At 40.1% G+C, this 17,940-nt stretch overlaps 1 protein-coding gene across 1 annotated transcript in view; it reads right to left on the bottom strand.

The window, feature by feature from the left end:
• cfap54 (cilia and flagella associated protein 54) overlaps positions 1-17,940 on the bottom strand; it is a 296,945-nt gene that overhangs the window by 95,428 nt on the left and 183,577 nt on the right. The window contains exons 24-27 of the mRNA XM_043713181.1: positions 15,296-15,435; positions 5,899-6,046; positions 3,838-3,993; positions 1,333-1,455 (exon numbers count right to left, since the gene is read on the bottom strand). Of these exons, the coding sequence (XP_043569116.1) occupies positions 1,333-1,455; positions 3,838-3,993; positions 5,899-6,046; positions 15,296-15,435 (567 nt within the window). The remainder of the gene's footprint in view (positions 1-1,332; positions 1,456-3,837; positions 3,994-5,898; positions 6,047-15,295; positions 15,436-17,940) is intronic.

Here is a 17,940-nt window from a genome sequence, read left to right on the forward strand (position 1 = left end):
GTAGGTATAGGACAGATGTTAGGGGTAGGTTCTTTACTCAGCGAGTCGTGAGTTCATGGAATGCCCTGCCAGTAGCAGTGGTGGACTCTCCCTCATTATGGGCATTTAAGTGGGCATTGGATAGGCATATGGAGGATAGTGGGGTAGTGTAGGTTAGGTGGGCTTGGATCGGCGCAACATCGAGGGCCAGAGGGCCTGTACTGCGCTGTATTCTTCTATTCTATTCTATTCTATAATCCTGGCCCAGATTATAAGAGCAGGATGGTTATGTTGGAGCTGAACAAAATTTTGGTTAGGTCACAGCTACAATACTATGTACAGTTTTGTTCACTGCGCTACAGACAGGTGTAACTGTACTAGAGTCAGGGCAGGGGAGATTCACCAGGATGTTCCATGGGATGGAGCATTTTACCAATGAAGAGAGGCAGAATGGGTTTGGACTGTTTTCTTTAGAGAAGTAGAAACTGAGGGAGGATCTAAAATTATGAGGGGTATGAACAGAGTGAATACTTCTTCATTTAAGGGTCAATAACAAGGGGCCATGATTTTAAGGTGATGGGCATGAAATTTAAAGAGGACGTGAGGAGTTCTACTTTCACTTAGAGAATAGTGTGGTTTGGAATGCACTGCCTGGGAAGGTAATTTAGGCAGGTAAGTCTCATAATCTTCACAAAATATGTGGGTGAGCACTTAAAATATCATAGCATTTAAAACTATGGGTCAAGCCTTGGAAAGTGGGATTAGTTTTTATAGGTTGGAACAGACTCGATGGGACAAAGAGCCTCTTCTGAGCTGAATGACTCTATGACTGTTCTATACTGACATCTACGAATTGGAAACAGTGAGACAGAACTTAATCAAAGGAATGGATAATATATATATACATGCAAAATAATAGAAATATACTGCAATTTCTTTTTTTAAATTAAGAAATACAGAACCAGACAGAAAAAATGCAATATCACAAGTACTTCAACAAACAATTTTCTCAAATAAATTTGAAGGGATTGTAAGTATTGCAAATGGGATCAGGAAGATATTGTTAGTGGGTAAAACTAAGTCATATGGATTTTATGTGGCAACTGTGAAGTTATTCAACCTTGGTGAAAAGAAATAAGTTTGAGATGATGAAAAACTAAAAACTCAAAAAAGGAAACAAGGTTTTTGAAAGTCAAATACACAAAAGGATCAGAGGTGTGATTGCCAGATTGCCAGTGACTCAAAGGATTAAATGACTTGCTCCTGTTCTAATTCTTATAGTAAAATAACTTATTATGCATTATTACAATAAAAACAGGTTTCAAAAATCATACATAAATGTACGTACTGTACCTTTGCTAAATGATATGTGATACATGCTGTCATGTGTTGCAAACTTTCAACTACTCCAGCCTGTTTCCTTTGCTTGGTCACACCAATGACGTGTTGTAGGACACATAGACATTTTAGGAGAATCTGTCACATAATTATTGAAAATTGAATTAATATTGTAATGCATGGAAAATTTCCTTAAGCTATGTGATTCATGAGTATAAATTAAGAATACATTGCTGAACACTGCTTCTGTAAAATTGCTAAATTGACAAGACTAAGCATTTCAAATAGATGTAACAAGGTGGAATATACAAAAATGAAGCAAAATGGCACAAAATTACTTCTAAGTGAAACAAAATACAACATAAATAACAAAGAAAAAAATCCAAGGTCTTAATCCTGGCTCAATAAAGGAGGCCATGCCAAGAACAGCAACAAGCATGTCTGAAAGCAAAAGCAGTACACAATAGACTGGATTAAGCAATCCCACAACTGACAGATCTGGTCTAAACTCTGCAGTCCTGCAACATCCAGCCATGAGTAATGGGCAAGTAAACAACTCACTTGAGGAGGCAACTCCACAATATCCCTTTTCTCAGGGAGCCAAGCCTATCAGTGCAAAGTCAAGACAGAATCATGAAGAACAGTGAGCAGAGGATGCCAAACATTGCAGTTAGCAGCACTGAGAGCAGCAGGTGAGGAAAGTCCCCAAAGCAGAGTCAGCAGCACCTAAAGCAGCAGCAGGCAAGCATGGGATCCCAACACAAGCATTTTGAAAGAAACTGTGACATCATAGAAAAGCTATAAGTATGTCTGATGAGTAACAATCAAGTTGAAATGTTTGTAATTTCTATGTTGTGATTAATAAAATATCTTTTCAGGGAAAAAAGTGCTGGTGAGCAACTGCTTTTTTGGGAGAGTGCATAAATAGCTGGAAATTATCAAACCTTAAGTTTTTTTAATATTTTAAGTGGTAAAGGTCTATTCTACTGTTAAGTTGTATACCGCAAGAGAGGATTTTGTGGAGTTCACTTACTGGTTACACAAGGTCCCCTAACTCATGGAGAAGCTAAATTTGATGCCTTTGATACACAAACTGCCACAAGGTACTTTTGAGTTTAAAAAAAAATTGCCCAGCAACAGCTTTTACACTAAGCTGAAGTTAGTCACATAACTGAGGAAGAGAAGTAGTTGCACTCAAATTTCCAAAAAAGCTCAAATTAACTAAGGCAAGTCTCTGTCTCCTACACTGGGTGGAAAAGAAACAATGCAAAGAAAAGTTTTCCAACACAAGCAAGACATAGGTCCAACTGATTGCTATCATGTGGTGATCCTCTATTTGGTAGTCAATGAGATATAATTGCCAAATACCAAAAGAATTGAGAGAAAGTCATCTCTTTCCACCTTTGGGGATTTGGATTATCTGTTCCACCAAATGTGTTCCAGTTTGCCTGCTTTCCACCCGAGATATTTCTGCAGAACTATGTTTTGTTCATCTTATTTTTGAATGACTGTGTGTCTATGGAATGATGTAAAGGGAGTAGAGTTTAAATTTGCATATTAGTACATAAATTTATGGGAAGATTATGGCCTAGTGGCATTATCATTAGTTTATTAATCCAGAGAAATACTCTGGGACCGAGGTTTGAATCATGTCAGAGTAAATGGTGGAATTTCAATTCAATTTAAAAAATACCTGGAGTCTAATGATTACCACAAAACTGTTTTCAATTGTTGGATAAATCCATCTGGTTCACTAATGTCCTTTAGGGAAGGAAACCTGCTGCCCTTGCCTGATTTAGCTGACATGTAACTCCCAATCCACAACAATTTGGTTGATACTTAACTTCTTGGGGAATCTAAAATACTATAGAAGTGGCTGATCACTAGATTTTCTCTGGAGATTTAGACTTTTTTATTGTCACGCTTAATACTGAGATGAAGAATTTTTTCACTCAAGAGGAAATTGTGTCTCTTTGGAATCTGAAGCTTTGTGTATCATTAAATGTAGTCAAGCCTGAGATAGATCAGTTTTAATTTCTCTGTGAATAAAGGGGTATGGAGAGTAGATGGGGAAGTGCAATTAAAGTGGAAGTTGAATGATGGAATTGGCTCAAGGTACTTCAGTTCCTATTTCATAGGTTTTTAACTGTTACCACAAAATGGCAACATCAGTGACAAAACAGCATTATCCACTGATTGAGGTCATCATATACCTTTTCTGCACACTGCTGAAACTCACTCCTAAACCAACCTCCTCACTGAAATGCTATTCAACATGGCCAGTAACAGGAATGTACACACGCAACACACATGCCCTTTGGAAAAGGAAGAAAAACTTGAATTCCTGTAGCACTTTTTACAACCTCATGACATCCTAAAGTGGACTCTAGCCAAGAAAGCACTTTTGAAATGTAGTTAGTTATCACATACAAAATGCAAAAAGATGCAAAGCAGCACTCAAAAAACCAAGTCCGGCAGATACAAAATGTTGTGGTCCTCTTAGTTTTTTAAACTTCTAACCTGTACAACTGGAGTTGAAGGAATCCTGTGAAAGATCAGGGGGGCAAGAAGTCCGTAGCACTGGACAACAGCCTGCAGTGCTTGATTGACATCATTGATCCAACTGGCAAGTTCAATGGCCACCAGAATTCTTTCACATTTAGCCAATCTACTAAGCTGAAAATTAATAACACTATTCATTATCAAATGTAAAAAATGAGCAATATTCAGAAAATAATACTTGATTAAATATGAATACTTACTGGAATTAGCAAATAGTTCCTCAATTTCATGTCATTGTTCTTGTTTTGATTTCCTTGATTTCCTTGAATCTTATTCTGATTTTGACGAACTTACTATTGGGTTTTTTGGCAATTTTGTCAATTACAGGATGTGATAAAACTGAAAGCTAAGGACTGCACATGAGTCTTTCACTAACTTCTATATTTTAACTAATTGAACGATCTGTTCAAATTGGATATTTTAATTTCTTCCTTTTGATACAACTGGACATTTGTAATCCTGTGTAACTAGCCAATGTTGAATTTTACATTCCTGCTTTAAGATCCAATAGAGTCAGCAAAGAACTTAAGATTTTAATTTAAGCAGATTTTTAATTAAAAACAAAATAGTGATATAAATGTTACAGACAACATGGTCAAATAAATCCAGTAATACAAACAAAAAGTCTCATTTTCAGTCTGATCCAAGTAGCATACATTATACATACTGAGCTGACCCTTCCACATTCTGGCTGTCAGTTTTATAAAGTTTCATGAAGGATTTCTCTCCGAAAGGCATAACAAGATCTCTTGGCACATTTTACAGACCTGCCTCATTAACTACTTATCCAGTCTCTATGGTGTCCTCCTGCCTGATTCTAGCCCATTACCACCAAACAGTTCCCAAAATAACTCATTTCTCACCTGATATCTGCCAAAAGACTGACACTGCTTGAGCCTGTGTCATCTTTAAAAGGATACAGTACACCAGGAGAAGCAATGGCAATCCCGTGTTGCTCCTCACCAGCAATGTAACAGCACAGCAGCCACAAAGCCACATGACTTATAGCACATAGCTGGTCACATCCTGATAGGCAGACTCCAAGGAAACCCAGACGGCCTCTCAATGCTATCACCCAGAGGAGCCACTACTCAAGAACTGGAGAGGTGGACACTGCTCTGGCAGGATTGGAGAGATAAAAAAGGATTATGAGGGCCAAAGCCTATCTCAGAGCAGTGGGGGGACCACCTCTTGAGAAACCACTTTCGCTGTTATCAAAGAAACCCTACAGTGTAGAAACAGGCCACTTTGGCCCAACAAGTCCACACCAACCCTCCAAAGAGTATCCCATCCAGATCTATTCCCCTACCCTGTTACTTCACATTTCCCCTGACTAATGCGCCTAACCTACACATCCCAGAACACAATGGGCAGTTTAGCATGGCCAATTCACCTGACCTGCACATCTTTGGACCGTGGGAGGAAACCAACGCAGACACGGGGAGAATCTGCAAACTCCACAAAGACAGTTGCCTGAGACTGGAATCAAACCTGGATGCCTGGCGCTGTGAGGCAGCAATGCTAACCACTGGGCTGCCGTGCCACCATATGAGGACAAGGACACCTCCATTAAAACAACAGTCCCTGCACACAGCAGTGAGCAGCTCTGTAGGTGTCAAAATCTAGGGGCCATTACATCACCCCTAACTGAGACATTACTATGTGCTCTCCGTGCAGAAGGCAGCCAATCTCATTCCCAACAAACAATGACTGCAGGAATGCAGATATCCACGTTCTGGTCCAGGCTAATATATCTGTGTCTCTGCACCTCCAGCTTGCCACCATATAGTTGTAAATGTCTGCACATTAAGTCTGTTTTTATCTCCACAAACACTGTTTGACCTGCTGAGTATTTCCAGTATTCTGTTTTTAATTTGGAAAATCAATGATTAGATTTACATAGAACATGATTAAACCACAGCTACAAAGAAAAATTTTAATAACTTGATCTTACTATATCCATTGAATATATAGAACTTCAATTATATTGCTAATCATTAATTTCACTTCAGAACATACTTGCCCATTGTAGAGAGGTCCACTATCAGACAAAGAGTCACAGTAAACAGCATCCTCATGGCAACTAATATCAGAATCAATGAAGATGCATGCCAGAAATCTCCGCAGAAGGATGGGTGATGCCAGGTGTACAGCATCATTGTTTAAGCTAAAAATAAATTGTGAATATTGTTAATGTGAGAAGCATTTTTTTAATATACTGTTGTTAAAAGTAGATATTTTAATTTATTTTTGTCAGACACTTCAACAGATTCATATTATCAATATTTCTGGGCAGCCTTTTCCAAAGTGCACAAGAAACAAAACCAGCTGACTGCTACACGAAAACAAATTGCAAATTAAGGCAATTAATGGCCAACCATTGTAGACTCTGTCAATATTTTCTCACCATCAGATTGGCCACCCACAAAATGAAAAAAAGTTGCTTGCTTAACCAAAGTTAAAAATCACACATCACCAGGTTATAGTCCAACAGGTTTAATTGGAAGCTCACCAGCTTTCGGAGCATTGCTCCTTCATCAGGTGATAGACGCTCCGAAAGCTAGTGTGCTTCCAATTAAACCTGTTGGACTATAACCTGGTGTTGTGTGATTTTTAACTTTGTACACCCCAGTCCAAATCTTGCTTAACCAAGGCAGCTTTCTGGTGAAATGCCATTTGTCATTAGAGCCAAAGGTATCATGGCCCAATGTTGGGCAGCAGGAATGAAAAAAACACAACCATGTTCCAGCTCAGGCTTCTTTAGATGCTGATTGTATCGCAAGAAACAATGGTTTTGAGCATGCTTGTTCCAGACTTTAATTCTTAAAAGAAAGGAGATGAATTTGTGTACCTTGAGTAATCTTAAGTACATGTATGACAGAGTGGATTAATTAATACCCAGCAATTAATTCATAACTGAATCTAATGAAGTTTTGGGTCATTTAATTTTTTTGTGGTTTCCAGCAAAGTTCCTGCATCTACTTCTTGCTTCATTATGGCTGCTGTTAACACTCATCTTCACTGTCTCACTCAACACTTCTGTTGTTTCTCCATCACCAAGCTGTTTGTCCTATATCCAGTGTGCATAAGCAAAACTTCCCTCTAACTAAAAATCATGAAGACTAATGCCATTGAGTGAAATTTAATTCAGGTGGAAAGCAATGGGTGCCCTTCAGTGTTATGGTCACAGTCCTGTAACTCCCTTCCCAATACTGTGGGTGTATCTATAGCACATGGACTAGCAGTGGTTCAAGAATATGACTCGCCATGAACCTCTCAAGGACATAAGTAATGAGTACAAAATGCTAGTCTAGCCAGTGACTCACCTATTCCTTGTTTGATGGAAGCCATCGTATGCCAGAAAAACCCTCATCCAAGCATGCCTTTGTGCCTTTAGACTTATATAATCCAGCACATTCTACCGTCCATAAACTTGAGGTCACCCAAAACTGTGCTCCCCCCATCTTAATTCAAAGCTCTTCGGATGCTGCCTGAACCGCTGTGCTTTTCCAGCACCATTCTAATCTAGAATCTGGTTTCAAGCATCTGCAGTCCTTGTTTTTACTTAATTCAAAGCAAGTCTCATCACCCTTACTCATTGAACTACATCAGTTACCACTAAAGCAATGCCTTATTTTTAATATTCTCATTCTGGTTTTTACACCATGCTATATTGTTAAAAGCAAAATACTGAAGATACTGAAAATTTTGACCAAACATAGAGAATGTTGGCGAAACTCAGCAGGTCTGGTTGCATCTTTGGAGAGAGAAACAGAGTTAATGTTTCCAGTCCGGTAGGACTTTTTTTCAGAAACATGTTCAAAGTTCTGAAGAATAGTCATACCAGAATCAAAACATTAACTGTTTCTCGCTCTTTATAGATGTTGCCAGACCTGCTGAGATTCTCCAACATTCTGTGTTTGTTTCATTCAATGTTGTGGCCCCTCCTAAACTGTGTAATTTCCACCAGCCTCATTACTTGCTAGATTATCTGGGCACCCCAATTCTGCTATCTTCCACATGCCCCATTATAATTGTTCCACCATGAAAGAACTTTTTAAAAAGCTGGCCCGACGTGACCTAAATCCTGAAATGGTTTGGTGTTATAGTTTATCGCACTCCTGTGAAGCACTTTGGGATTTTTTTTACTGCTGTGTGCGGTAGTTAGGACCTGAAGTGGTGAAGTGACATCACAAGATAAGCTCTGGCAATTAGGTTACACGGCAATTTTCCTGGCAGTAAATAATCAGATCTTCAGTTTGCTGGGCCAGTTCTTTTAGTCTCTGGTGTGTGCTTCAGTGATTGTTTTAAGTGTTAACAGCATGTCCAAATGCAGCAAAATCTGGACAATATTCAGGTTTGGGCTGACAAGTGCTAAGTAACATCAGTACTTCACAAGTGCAGGCAATGATAATCTTTCACAAATCATCAGCCCTCAACATTCAATGGGATAACCATCTCTTAATTCCCACGAATCACCATCCTGGGGGTCAACTTTCACCAGAAATTGAAGTGGATTAGCCATGTAAAAACAGTGGCTACAACAGAGTCTGGTAATTCTGCATACAGGTTACTGTGATCAAGAGTAAAATAACTCCATGAAAGCTGGTATCCCATCACCAAGTCACCCTTTGTTTACACATGCATAGGACATAACACTGACCCAGCCATCAGAGAGGTGGATCCTAGAGTGAACAGAACCCCTGACTCTCCTGTCAGCTAGGATTCCCTGTTTGGACCAGGTTCCCAATCAGGGAACTTATTTTTTATTTTCTGTACTGAGATTCTAATCTCCTGATTTTTTTCTTCTTTCACCAAACAGCAGCAATGCTTATTTTTCCCAGCACCCATGTCATGAGTGTGCAGGTATAGGACACAGTGAAGAAACAACAAGAGCAGAAAACTTTATTGACATTCAGGGAACTTATATTCTGTGAAATCCACCTAGCCGACATTGTTCCAATCACTACAAAGAGCCCATTAAAAAAAATCCCATTGAGTTTGCACCATTCAAAAACAAGCTCCTAACTACTTTAATCCTATTTTCCAGCACTTGGCCCAAAGCCTTGATTGCCTTGGCATCGCAAGTGTACATCCAAATACTGTTTAAGTGTTATAAGGGTAGTGAGAAGTCTCTTATAGGTAGTGAGTTCTGACCTTTCCAGGCCTTATGAGTTCCAGATATCTACCATCGCCCGGATGGAAAGGTATTTCATCACATCCTCTTGAAACCTCCTGTCCCCAAAATGTAGCAGTACAAGTAGATACGGTTGTAAAGAAGGTATATGGAATGCTGTCTTTTACTGATAAAAGTATAGAATACAAAAATAAGGATATAATGATTAAAGAAAATACTGTGAGCCCACAACTGGAGTATTGTGTGCACTTCTGGTCACCACATTAGAGGAAGGACATAATATTTCTGGAGAGTCCAGAGAAGATTTACTAGAATGTTGCAAAGGGCTGGGGAATTGTAGCTATGAGGAGAGATTGGAGAAGTTGAGGTTGTTTTTCCTGGAACAGAGAAGGCTGAGGGGTGACATAATTAAGGTACACAACATTGTGGGGAGAGATAGAGTAGACAAGAAGAACCAGCTTCCCTTGGCAGAGAGTTCAAAAGCCTGGGGTCACAAATTCAAATTAAGTGACAGAAGGATTAAAGGGGACGTGAGGGAAAACTACTTTGTTTAAGCACAGAGGGTGGTGGGTGTCTGGAATTTGCTGCCCGAGTTGGTGGTGGAGGCAGAGACCCTAAACTCTTTTTAAAAAGCACCTGAGTGTGCACTGCACCCTTTGGGCTGCAAGGTAGAGGGTTATGGGCCACAAGCAAGAAGGTGGGATTAAAAAGGCTATCTATGTGCCTCTGGGTTGACATGGTCAAGATAGGCCGAATGGCCCCTTTCTGTGCTGTCTCATTTCTAAAGTAGGTGCTTATCAGGGTCCAACCACTTTTTACGTACTCCCTTGCCTTGTTTATCCTTTCCGTATGCACTCTCTCACATATATTTAGATTGAATTCTATTTGCTACTGATCAGTCCATCTGATATGCCCCTCATTACTCTTGTGTAATCTAAGGCTATCTTCCACACTACTAACACCTCATCAATTTTCATATCGTCCTCACATTTACGAATCAACTCTCCTACATTCAAGTCTATATCATTTCACTATAATACAAACAACAAGGATCCTAAAATTGGTCTGTGCAGATACAGATTTCCAGTCATAAAAACTCCGCTCGACCATCCCGCTCTGCTTCGTGCCACTCATCCAAATCTGCATCCAACTTTCCAAATTTCCTTGAATTCAATAGGCTCTTACCTTTGCTATCAGTCTATCATGCAGGACCATATCCTAAAGCCTTGCTGAAGTCCAAGTAGAATACGTCAAATGCATTGCCCTCATTTACACACCTGGTTACCTCTTTGAAAAATGTAATCAAGTTGGTCAGACATGACCTCCTGAACAAAACCAAACTAACTGTTCTTAATGCTGCCTCTCCAAATGCAGATTAATTCTGTCCCTTGGAATTATTTCCAACAGCTTCACCAGGTTGAACCAACTGGTCTGTAATTTTCTGGTTTATCTCTTTCTCCCTTCTTGAATAAGTATACCATATTGGCTGTCCTCCCTGTGGCCAGAGATGAATTGAAAATTATTGCCAACAACCCTTGCCTCTCTTAACAGTCTGGGATCCATTTTATCTGGTCTTGAAAATGTATTGACTTTTAAGCCTGTGGCAAGTAAATAACCTCCAAACTCCCTGTCCACTGTCCACCATCTACAAGGTATAAGTCAGGATTGTGATGGAATATGGCCAACTTCCCTGGATGAGTGCCGATCCAACAATTCTCAATACGTCTGACACCAACCAGGGCAAGATTGCCTACTTGGTCGGCACAAACACACAGACATTTAATGCCTCAACCTTCAGTTGCAGCAGTGTCTACCATTTAGAAGATTTACTGCAGAAATTCACTAAAGATCTTTTGACAGCATCTTCTAAAGCCACAACCATTACCATTTAAAAGGATGAGAGCAGTCAACATGTAGGATCACCACAATCCGCAAGTGCCCCTCACCGTACTGACTTGGAAAAGGGGCAACTTTTTCACGCAGAGGAAGTGGTGGAGGCTGATACAATTGCAACATTGAAAAGGCATTTGGATGGGTATATGAATTGGAAGGGTTTAGAGGGATATGGGCCAGGTGCTGGCAGGTGGGACTAGATTGGGTTGGGATATCTGGTCGTCATGGACGGGTTGGACCGAAGGGTCTGTTTCCATGCTGTACATCTCTATGACTCTATGACTTCAGTGTTGCCTGGTCGAGTCCTGATACTGACTTCCTAATGGCATTGTGATACACATACACTGAATGGATTGCAGTGGTTCATGAAAGCAGCTCATCACCAGCTTTTCAAGTGTAATTAGGAATGGGCAATAAATGTTTGCCCAGCAGCATCAAACACACTCTGTGTATGAACAAAAATCAGTTAAAGAAGTAATGTGTATTTACATGAATTGAACCTGATAGAGCCACCTGTTGCTCCACCTGCTGCTCCTCTGATGTTTCTGCCATAGCTCTTCAGCTATGGCAGAAACATCATCTAAACACAGTGCTATAGAACCATTGACGCCCACTTAAGGAAAAGATTAGAACACAAGATTGGGAGAAGAGCAGAAGGAGGCCACAGGATGTTTGTAAAAGAGTTCCACGAAGAGGACACTTGTCTGCAAGGTACCAGGTATCTGATATTGCTGAAAATATAGAGGAAAAAGGCACATTCTTGCTCATTCCATTCTTAATACTGGCGCACCTTAATTCAGCTACTTTATATGACAAGCAGGCTGATGATAATATGAACACAGACATTTTGTTTTACAGTCCACCCTCATTCCCTCACAATCTACTAAATTCCTTTTTTCATTTATAGGATGAGGCCGTCACTAGTCAGGCCAACATTTATTGCCCATCCCTCATTGTCATAAGGACAGTTAAGAGACAATTACATTGCTGTGTGCCTGAAGTCACACAAGAGCCAGATCAGGTGAGGATGGCAGTTCCCTGCATTAGTGAATCAAATTGGTTTTTCCAATAATCAATAACAGTTTCATGGTCATCATTAAAACCTTAATTCCAGATTTTATTGAATTCAAATTGCATTCTTTACCATTGCAGGATTTTAACCCGGTTCCCCAAAACATTATTTGGATTTATAGATTAACAGTCCACACAATAATACTGTCTGAGATACCTAGAATCTTTGAATCATACAGAGCAGAAGAGGTCCTTCAGCCTATTGAATGTATACTGCGAGCAAACACTACCAATTACACTAGTCCCACATTCCCACACGAGGTACATAGCTTTGAATTTTATAACATTTCAAGTGTTCATCCAAGTACCTTTTTAAAGGCTGTAAGGTTTCCCACCTCAAATACCCGTCCATGCAGTGCAATCCAGACCTCCACTACCGTCTGGGTGAAAAGGTTTTCCTCAAATCCCCTCTAAACCTCCTGCCTTTCACTTTAAAATTATGCTGTTTTGTCATTAACCTTTCAACTAAGGGGAACAGTTGCTATCTGTTCACCCTATCCATACCCCTCACAATCGTACAGGGAAAGGTAAAGTGACTATCGTCTCACCAGACCATGGGCTGCTCTCTCATTAGTGAGAGATGACTGATGGTGGTATAACCTGAGGGTCACCACGTCTGAGGTGAGGGAACCGGTTGAAAAGGGGATTCCTTCATGACAACTTCAGCCAATGTTGGCACCATGCTGCATTGTGAATCAGCCATCCAGTCAACTAAGCTAACTGACTCCTAAATCTTTTACATTGCTGTTAAGTTTCCTCCCCTACCTTCTCAGCTTTTTCTGCTCGAAAGAAAACAACCCCAACGTCCCCAGCCTCTCTTCATAGCTGAAGTACTTCATCCTAGGCAGCATCCTGGTGAATTTCCTTTGAACTCCCTCCAGTGCAAACACATCCTTTCCATTGCGGTGACTAGAACTGCAAACGATATGTCAGCTGTGGCCTATCTAAAGTTTTGTACATCTCCAACATAACCTGCTCTTACTATGTATGATTAATAAAGGCAAGCACGCTATATTCTCTCTCAACTACCTTTTTAATCTGTCCTGCCAACTTCAGGGATCTGTAGACAAGTGAACAAATATTGTTGTTCTATCTTCACAAAAGAGGACACAAATAATTTCCCAGAAATGATAGGGAACCAAGGATCTAATGAGAGGGGGGAAACTGAAGAAAGGCAACATTAGCAAAAAAAACACTGCAGAAATTAATACGGTTGAAAATTGACAAATTCCCAGGGTCTGATCATCTACACTGCAGAGTAGGGTCTTGAAAATATTGCATGCATTAGTGGTCATTTTTCAAAATTCTATAGGTTCTGGAGCAGTTACTACAGATTGAAGCAAATGTAATTGCAATATTTTTTAAAAAACGGAGACAAGAAAAAGAAGTGAATCACAGACCAGTTAGCCTAACATCAAAAGTGAGGAAAATGTTAGTATCTAGTGTAAAAAACGTGATGACTAAGCACATGGAAAGCATATGGGGATTAGACAAAATCAGCGTGGGTTTATGAAAGGGAAATCATCTTTAATTAATCTGCTGGAATCTTTGGGAGTGTAATGAGTAGAATAGATAAGGGAGAACCAGTGGAAATGGTGTACTTGGATTTCAATAAGGTATCACACAAGAGACGAGTGGACTAAACTAAAGCACATGGGATTAGAGGGATTATACTGGCATAACTTGAGAAGTGGTTGACAGACCAGAAATGGAGTGGAAATAATGGTCTTTTTCCAGTTAGCAGGCAGTCACTAGAGGTATACTAGGATCAGTACTTGGGCCTCAACTATTCACGATAAATAAATGACTTGAATGAGGAAGGCATATGCAACACTTCCAAGTTTGCTTATGACGCAAAACTAGGTGAGATTATGAGTTGTAAGGAGGATACAAGGATCCTTCAGGGCAATTTAGATAAATTGAGTGTATGAGCAAATAAAAAAAATGTTAACAGGGCTAAACAGATTGGATTCAAGGAGGTTGTTTCTCTAGTCTGGGGAATTTAGAACCAAGGGTCACAATATCAGGATGGGGTAGACATTTAAGCCTAAGATGGAGAAACATTTTTTCACCAAACTTTGATAGACTGTGAAGGCCCAAATCACTAGGATATATTCAAGAAAGAGATTGATAGATATTTAGATATTAAAGACATCAAGGTATATGGAGAGAAAGCAGGAAAATGGCATTGAACTAAATATTATGGTCTAGGACATTAAGTTGTACTGGATCCATGATAAGCTGGCAACTTGAATTTAAAAATTGGCTAGGTCATAGGAGACAATGATGGTTGTGGAGGGGTGCTTTTCTGACTGGAGGTCTATGACCAGTGGTGCTGTGCAAGGATCAGTGCTGGGATCCCTGCTGTTTCTAATACATAAATGACTTAGATGGAATGATTAGCACATTTGCAGAATATACGAAAATTAGTGGATATTGAGGACAGTGGTCAAAAGATACAACAGGATAAAGATCAATTGGAAAGTTGAGGGGAGAAATGGCAGATGGAGCTTAATCTGAACAAGTGCAAGGTGATGCATTTTGGGTGGTCAAATGCATACTTGCCTTCATCGGTTGGGGCAAGTCATGTTGCAGGTATATAAGCTTTTAATTTGACCACATTTGGAGCATTGTGTGCAGTGCTGGTCGCCACACTATAGGAAGGAGTGAAGGCTTTGGAGTGGGTACAATAGAGACTTATCAGGATGTTGCCTGGATTGGAGTGTATTAGCTACAAGGAGAGGTTGGACAAACAAGGATTGCTTACACTAGAGCTTAAGATTATTATTAATTCAATTATTATGAATTATTAATTAATTAAAATATGAGAGGCATGGATAGAGTGGATAGTTGGAGTCTTTTTCCCAGGGTGGAAATATCAAATACCGGGGGCAAAGGTTTAAAGTGAGAGGGGAAAGGTTTAAGGGAAATGTGCTAAATTTGTTACACAAAGGATAGTAGGTCCTGGAATGCATTGCAAGGAAATGTGATAGAAGCAGATACATTAGCAAAGTTTAAGAGGCATTTAGACAGACATATGAACAGGCAGAGAATCGATGGACATGTATAATATGCAGGCAGATGGGATTAGTTTAGAATGGCATCATGGTCAGCACAGACATGGTGGGCTGAAGGGTCTGTTCCTGTGCTGTATCATTCTATGTTCCTAAGGACTGCCTTGACCATGTTGAATGGCTACACAGACTTGAATGGAGAAATGGTTTACTTCTGCTCTTTCCTTCTACATTTCTATGTTAAAATAAATTGTACCTGGAGTGGGAGAAAAATCTTCCATACAATTTGTAATAACTGTACCTTTTCGGAGAGATGCACCAATCAGTCTTGTGAGAAACAAGGCATTTATTTTGTTGTAAACATTTGTCTGTAACAAAGTGTTTCCATAAAATGGAGATGGCTGCTTTAGACACTGGATAGTGTCCTAACTGATATGCAACCTAAAAAAAACATTAAATTATAATTGAGTTAGCATGCAACTTTCTGTAATGATTCTGTGACAGAAAACAGCAACATTTTAAATAAAATTGTCAACAAGTAATTAGATAAGTTCATTAACTAAACTAGTAAAGACTGCTAGCAGTGTGCATTTCCCTTTGCTTATGGGTGGAAAGTTAGTTTTCTCTGAACATCCATGAGGCCAAGCAGGAACAGCAGAGAGATGGCCTTAAGAACAATCACTGCCTCACTTTCTCAAAATGGTTTTCACCAACACTGCTGCTGCCCATTTCTTTTTAATAATACATGCAAATAAAGACAGGTGGTGAAGTCCAGCAGGTTTTCCATCTTTCTGACAATATTACCAACATTTTCCAAGTTAAAAATCACACAACACCAGGGGTCTGAAAACTAATACTTCCAAATAAACCTGTTGGACTATAACCTGGTGTTGTATGATTTTTCACTTTGTCCACCCCAGGATGAAAGCCTTCTCTTTGTCTATTTAATAGTACAACAGCACTGCTGGATTTCCTCCTTTGTACTCACTGATTGGCCTTGGATAAGTGGAATTGCTTAATAAATAGACTTTAAGAGGTCAATGGCAAACTTTGGTAAAACTTTGTTATTTCATGATAATACTCAATTATTATTTCACTTCTTGAACTAATAACTCCCCTTAAGCTTCTCTTAAGTTTCATCTTTTTTCACCACTGTTCATTTATTTAACAGTACAGTTCTCCTTTAGGTGCTATTTTTCTTTCACTATCATGTTGTTCTATTAGCTGTTAATGTTGTCCCATTAGCTACCTCTAACAGATGTTAGGGGTAGATTCTTTACTCATCGAGTCGTGAGTTCATGGAATGCCCTGCCAGTAGCAGTGGCGGACTCTCCCTCTTTATGGGCATTTAAACAGGCATTGGATAGGCATATGGAGGATAGTGGGCTAGTGTAGGTTAGGTTGGCTTGGATCGGTGCAACATCGAGGGCCAAAGGGCCTGTACTGCGCTGTATTTTTCTATGTTCTATGTTCTATGTAGCTGCTACTATTGTTATCACAATACTAATTCATGTGCAGAGTTTCAACTTGAATCTTTAAGAAGCTGAAGGAATTTTTTTTTTTTTTCAGAGTCCTCAGAAGGTGGTGGAGATTTTTGAGTTGGAGATAGATATATTGTTGTGAGGTTGGGAAATCAAACGTGATCAGGGGTAGATGGGAATGTGGAATCCAAAACACAAACAGGTCAGCCATTTGGAATATGTGTATGGGTACTCAACGAATTTGCACAGGCCTGCCAGGAAGTGACCCCTCACCAGTGAATGATTGGGAAGCTCGGTGCCATGAAAGTTTTAGAAAATCATCAGTATGTGGTGGGTATGAGCTCTTCATTCCACATCATGCATGAGGTGGGTGTGTCTGTGAAACACGGCTGTACAGGGGTAGACATAGACAGAACATCCTTCCTATGATTGGCACAGGCTGCCCAGGTGTAATGGTAGGACTTCCTATGCCCTTCAAAAGGAAAGGAGGATCTCCCTGGCCAAGACAACATGGAGCAGAGCCTCTATTGAAGCAAGAGTAAAAGTTGGAGATGGTTATTGATGCTTGGCAGGCATCTGTAGGATGGAGTGGGAGCAGTAGCTGCTCTTTATTCTGGAGTGATGGGGTACCTGGGTGGCCTTAAAATATGGTGCCAGAACAAGCAACTCTGGAAGGTGCCTTTGTGGTCAAGTATTTAATCTCTCCATTCATTTAATGATTCGGCATTAACTTTCCTCAGAACACACTTTTATGCGAAATAAGCCGACGAGTATATGCTTGGTCCAGATTTCACAATGAGCATAGGCCATGGTGGATGTGACGCCATCTAAGACATCCAGTGCCATACTTTAACACCGAAATAGACAAGAACATCCCATTGGCATGGTGACACAGTGGTTAGAACTGCTGCCTCAAAGTGCTAGGGAGCTGGGTTCAATTCCAGCCTAAGGCGACAGTCTGTTTGTAGTTTGCATATTCTCCCCGTGTCTGCATGGGTTTCCTCCGGGTGCTCCGGTTTCCTCCCACAATCCAAAGATGTGCAGGTTAGGTGATTTGGCCATGCTAAATTGCCTGTAGTGTTCAGGGATGTGTAGGTTAGGTGCATTGGTCAGTGGTAAATATAGAGCAATGGGTTTGGATGGGAGACTTTTCAGAGGTTCAGTCTTGACTTGTTGGGCTGAAGGGCCTGCTTCCATACTGTAGAGATTCTAAGATCTGTTTAGTTCAGTTTTGCGAGGTAGTTGGCAGAGATGAGGTTGGGGTGTTTGGGTAGAATGTTCTGGATCTGAAAGCTAATGAATTGATTCTGAATCAGAGTCCTCATTTCTGATCCAGATCAATTAAAAAATTGCCATTTAATATTTGGTGCAGTTTTTCAAGTGAAGTCTGAGACAGGAGCCTTCCATTCCAGGTATGCATGAAGCCCAGCTGCCAAATTGGCAGCTTTTGAGAGAAGCTAAGTAT

Source organism: Chiloscyllium plagiosum, chromosome 23 (genome assembly GCF_004010195.1).
Source record: "Chiloscyllium plagiosum isolate BGI_BamShark_2017 chromosome 23, ASM401019v2, whole genome shotgun sequence".
Taxonomy (NCBI): Eukaryota; Metazoa; Chordata; class Chondrichthyes; order Orectolobiformes; family Hemiscylliidae; genus Chiloscyllium; species Chiloscyllium plagiosum.